The sequence below is a fragment of the Saimiri boliviensis genome, chromosome 10, assembly GCF_048565385.1.
Source record: "Saimiri boliviensis isolate mSaiBol1 chromosome 10, mSaiBol1.pri, whole genome shotgun sequence".
In the NCBI taxonomy this organism is placed as follows: Eukaryota; Metazoa; Chordata; class Mammalia; order Primates; family Cebidae; genus Saimiri; species Saimiri boliviensis.
The window spans coordinates 15458231-15463560 of NC_133458.1; the positions used below are offsets into that span (position 1 = coordinate 15458231).

Consider the following 5330-nt stretch of genomic DNA (forward strand, 5'->3'; position numbering starts at 1 on the left):
CAAGGGCTGTTGCAACCAGGTCTTATTTTGTAAATAAATTTAGTCCTAAGAATATTCAGTGCAGGTAGCAGCAGACATGCCATTCTCCTTAGGATTCCTTGTTCAGTAATCTCCATGTTGGAGAAGTAGATTTATGAGGCCCCTTTGTCAGGTATCAGATCCATAGTTCTTTCTGTACTATGCATCATTTACAAAATTTTGAAAAACTGTGAGTTATTAGTAACCACAAGGAGAAAGAGACAGCAACAAAGCCATTGTCTCTGAGATTTTCCCCCTACACACACACACACGCACACACGCATGCACACACATACACACGCTTATTGGGCATATACTTGATCTTTTTCATATTTAATTATAAAGGGAGAAACTATTTTTAATGCATATAAAACTGCTTTTTAGTATTTATTTATAAGTATATATAATATGTGTATTGCTATAAATATACATATGTATTTCCCCTTAAGAAGTCGTCACGTTGTATATCTCCATAACAGCAATTGCTATTATACTATCAACTTCAAGATAGAGGGATTTTAACCAAGATATTATGTAACTTTAATTTCTGGTAGATAATAGAAAACAGAAAGGAAACAAAAGTTTGACCAGAGATTGCTCAAACTGAGTCCAGTGTTGTTTAAGGAGCAGTATTGTTTTCTAATAGAGCACTCCCAGTTGAATGTCCTAAAGCAGATTAGGCCAGAAGGTGTCAGGTCAGAGAAGAAAAAGAAATTATACTCAGTTTTAAGTTTTTATGGTAACCAAATTAAAATATGCATAAAAAGCTAAGTGCAAGTAACTTAAGTTACTTGAAATAATGAATTTCTAATAAATATTGAAAGCTCTGCACCAGAAAGCTCGTAGAGCTAGTTTGTCACTGTGATATTGACATGTAGAGCCTGTATACCTCTGAATAGTTTTGTTTTGTTTTCAGATGGTACATAATAAGTTACTTCTATAAGTTGTGATTCAATTACTTTGGATAAGACTTATAAAGCCAAGGACAAAAATCATACAAGCTGCAATTGTTCAGAAAACATGTTCACTTAGATTTCCAAGTACTTTGCATCTAAATTGAAAAATGAAGCTGCAAAATACTGAAAATATAATAGTTTCTACTTTTTATTTGTTTTTTTTTTTTAACCAAAGACTGATTTTTTAAATTCTACTTCAATTTGGTTTTACAGAACAGGTGCATTGTTCTGTAGCCACCAGAGAAAGATTTAAATTGGCGTAATAGATCCAGGACAACTTGCTTGAGTGAATGTAGCTTTTGCAAGATAATCAGTTTCAGCCTTCACCTCTTAAAATCAGCTGATCAGGATCAGAGATCCTCTGAAAAACACATCTCAGCATGCCAATCAATCAACAGCAATCCCCCTGAGGTAGCCAGGCCTCAGCAGTTGATGTAACCCATTCATACCTCTGAAAGTTCTCCAATCCCTCAACTCCAAGCTTCCCACAAACCCCATATGCTAATCAGCACTTCACTCTGCTTAGTGGGGTGGTGCCTGTCAACATTGCTCTACCTTGCTATAATAAGCAATAGATTTAGATTTGTCATTTCATTTCAGATATCAGGTGATGATATCCTCATCCTCTCACAATACCTAGAGAAACCATAATGGAGTAACAGCCAACAAAGACCAACAAATGCATTAGAAAGTAATTTTCTTCGTAAGTGTTCTTTATTAGACAGACTCCTGCAGAGACCAGATCTCTCTGCTCATCCCAATTTCAGCTCACAGGGGAGAAGGGTGTGTGCTTACAACATGGGCTGCCACTATTTTTTCCATGAGTCATGTAAGGCCAGGGAGATACCAACTGATTATGTCATAATAATCAATTTCCCTATGAACCACCCAAGTCTCCACCTCTAAGAGGGAACTCCGGGATGGAACAGTAGGTATGAATGGCACTCTCTTCAGGGAAAGGCTCTGATGACAGGGCAGGTGCTCTCTCGAACATTCTTTTGTCTCCTAGTGTTCTCTGCACATAAATTGGGTTCTCTGTAGAGGATATAGGAATCATCCTCTGCTGCCTCACTACATCACATATATTTTGTGTTCATTTTCCCCACTGTTCTTCCACTGTATGATGGGCTTTCAGCAACTATCAATGAGTAAGTCATCCTCCAACAGGCTGACTTGATGACTGTCTTTGTGCATGAAAACTCCTATTTTTCCCATCTTTATTTCAATCCAGTTCTCTGGACTCTGTTTTCAATATTCTATAGATATAATAAAAATTACTGTCTGCTCCATTTGTTGGTGTCAGAGTGGCTGTCCTTTATCAGTCTCTTCTTATTTTATCTATGACCTCCAGTTATGGTGGTATAGAGCCCTGGCAGGAATCCTGCTATGGTGGACAACATTGTCGCATGGCAGCGATTTCCATCAGGGACATCCCACCACATTTTCTCCCAGCTCCAACCTCCTCAGTATAAAAAACGCAGCATCAAACACTTACGGTTTTTATATTCATTCCAGGTCCAGGTTGGAATAAAGCAGGACTCATTAAATGGAATCGGTTCTAAGGCTATGGCTATAGTCCCCACATAGGAGTTGAGTGAAGCAGGCTTGGACAGTTTGATCATCATTAGGTCATTGTTCAAGGATTTTGCATCAAAGTCAGGGTAGGTCACAATCGATGAATAGTTTCGTATTTGTTGTTTCTTATTTGTAATGCTAGGTTGAGAAACTCCCAGTCGGATTTCAACACTTTCAGAGGGCAGAGAGATGAGAAGAAAGGGAGTCATAGGATGGCAGATTACAAGAAATGATACAGCCCACCCTCTTTGTTTTAACTTTCTGTCTTAACCTAAGAACTGACATGGCCTGCCTTTGCCTATAAAACAATAGTAACAGTTTAAAGAATTGTTGTATTAGAGACATAAATTTGTAAAATGTCTGACATGGTTCTGGCACCTAAAACACAGTCAGTAGAGTCTTGTTATTAAGATTCTGATCATCTGAATTAGCAGCTAATAGAGAGGCACCACACATCCAGTTCATGTGTTAAGTATGGATTTAAGAAAGAACATCTGATTTTCCAATTCTTATTCCAGGAGGATGTGAGCTGTCTATTTCCTTTGTATTTCCCATATATCACAGAGCAGAAGTTCAGTCTGTGTTAAACTAAACTGCATTGAACAGCCAGATGGCTTAGATTTCTGTATTTGAAAGCCCTCTTCTATACTCATGAAACTGAGTGGGTCTTGATCACACAATACGTTCTCACACACAACAGAAACACTGAGATTTGCAAGGAATTGCTTTATTTTGTATTGTGCTCCATTGCCCTTCTACTGTCACTGCACGATATGGCTTCTGCCTAATTCTTTGACCTCATCCTGTGAGCATTCACCCTACTCAGCATACCCGCTTAGCTCCTGCTGATTTCTCAGCTTGCCAAATACCCTAATATCTTTGCTGTTTCAGGGAGTATATGAATATTGTTCCCTTGGCCTGGAATATCCCCCAGGATTTATGCATTTGGCTGTCTCCTTCTCTTCCTATTGATCTCACCTCTTCAGAGAAGATGGACATGCCCACATTAACTAAAGCAGATCTCTTGTTTCATGGCCATATATTACAGCTTGCCTTTTTTTTTTTTTTTTTTTTTTTTTGTAATGCTTTGTTTTTGGCCACTTGTTTGTGTTGGCTACTCCCTCTACCAAATGAAGCTCCATGAGGGAACACTTATTTTCATATTGTTCCTTCACTGTTTAATCAGTGATTAAACAGCCCTTGCTATATAATAAGTATTTAACAAGTATTGTTGATGAATGACTATTATTTACTACCCATGAGAGGGAGTCCCCTGACACCTTCCTACTTATCTCCTCTTAAACTGCCCAAATTTGTATTCTATTTCCCATTGGAACAAGAGTCTCTTTTTTCCTGTGTCTTCTGATTTTACTAAACATTTTCTGGGATGCTTCACCAGATCTACATTTCTTTGAACAGATTACTCCCAGCTTGCAAGAGAAAGGGAAACTTACGGTAAAGGGCAATGGGCAGCCGTCAATACCCACTGAGGGTGAATGAGAGACCCCACGCAGGGTTCTGGGCTGGACTGCAGATAGACCATGTAAGGAATAGTAAAATTATGTAACAACTCCTGATTATCTTTAGAATCTTTAGCCAGAACAGCTCCTGGAGAAGAAAGGGGTATAAGTGGAAAGAGAAAAGGAAGTTAAAAGGCCAGAACTGGTGAGGGTAGTTTTCCCTAACCTAAGGTTTTCAAATGTAACGTAAAGGTCTTCAATTTACCTTCTGTACTTTTATCAAATAAAATTATCTATGTCCCCCAGGTTATACACAACAAGAAAATTGACACATGGCCTTGCTGAGATGAAATTATATCAGAAATCTGTGAAACTAACTCATATGTTGATCACAAACTCTGGCAGTGCTGTGTGTTACAAAGATGAAAAAAAATGACTAATTTTTTTTAATTCACTTTTGCCAAAAATGGAGGTAGAAAATTACTGCCTGACTTTGGTGATATAAGGAATAGAAAATCTTAGGGCTTCCAGAGCCCCTGACCCAGCTCACCCCGCTTTTCCAGGCCCATGTCCTCTAATGTGGTTCCTTCTGTTTTCTTCAACAGTTGTTTTATTTAAATGTCCTCCACTTCCTAGCTCTTAAATTGCGCCCAGCTACTCTTCTTTCCAATCTTTCATAGACTATCCTGGCTCTCACCCTAGGCAGAAACAAAGTCCCAAACTCTCACCAGCTGCACTCAAGAAAGCGATGATGAGAAAACCCTTCATGGCAGACTGTGATCTTGCCAGAAGCAGACAAGTTGATCAAGCTATAAACTGTCCCAATCTTTAGTCCAAGTGTCTTTGCCAGGAACAGCTGTGGATAAACACGAATTACAGGCAGAAGATAGATGACAGGAGAGCAGTCTTCAAATGAGTCCTTATCAAGACCCAAATATATATGGCATTGCTGGGAGCCGTCTCTGATGTGGGTGAAAGGGAGTGGCACAGACTAAGCCAAGGTCCTGGTGCCTCCTCTCCTATCCTACCAATCTTGCTCAGAGTCATTACGTACCTGCCGATTTTCCCTCCCCTCTCTGTGACACAACCTTTGTTGTCCCCTCCTCCCTCTATGACCTAAACCTCCCTCCCCACCCACCACCCTGCCATCTCACCTCTTCAAGAGACTTCCCGAAAACTGGGGTATGAAATGCACTTAATACATCATTGTTTTTTTCATTCCCTCTAATTTTAGTGATGAGGAAGTTATGGTTCTCTTGGAAGTTAGTGGCAAAGTCAAGACTCAGTATGCAGTCTCCATATTCCCTGCGTCAAGGTTGAA

At 39.4% G+C, this 5330-nt stretch overlaps 1 protein-coding gene across 1 annotated transcript; it reads right to left on the bottom strand.

Moving 5' to 3' along the window:
* Positions 1–1106: 1106 nt before the first annotated feature.
* Positions 1107–5044, bottom strand: LOC101027561 (serine protease 58-like). The gene is made up of 3 exons (XM_010340403.2): positions 4738–5044; positions 4004–4157; positions 1107–2720 (listed from the first exon to the last, which is right to left on the bottom strand). The coding sequence occupies exons 1-3, from the start codon at positions 4775–4777 to the stop codon at positions 2438–2440; spliced, it is 477 nt and encodes a 158-aa protein (XP_010338705.2). The 5' UTR covers positions 4778–5044; the 3' UTR covers positions 1107–2437.
* Between the last annotated feature and the right edge of the window lie 286 nt (positions 5045–5330).

Excerpts from the sequence above, each read along its gene's own strand:
- LOC101027561 (XM_010340403.2), bottom strand. The coding sequence starts at position 4,777 with ATGAAGGGTTTTCTCATCATCGCTTTCTTGAGTGCAGCTG. Across the intron at positions 4,158-4,737 it reads CGCTTTCTTGAGTGCAGCTG|GAGCTGTTCTGGCTAAAGAT; the intron begins GTGAGAGTTTGG and ends TTTCTTCTCCAG. Across the intron at positions 2,721-4,003 it reads GCTGCCCATTGCCCTTTACC|TGTTGAAATCCGACTGGGAG; the intron begins GTAAGTTTCCCT and ends GCCCTCTGAAAG.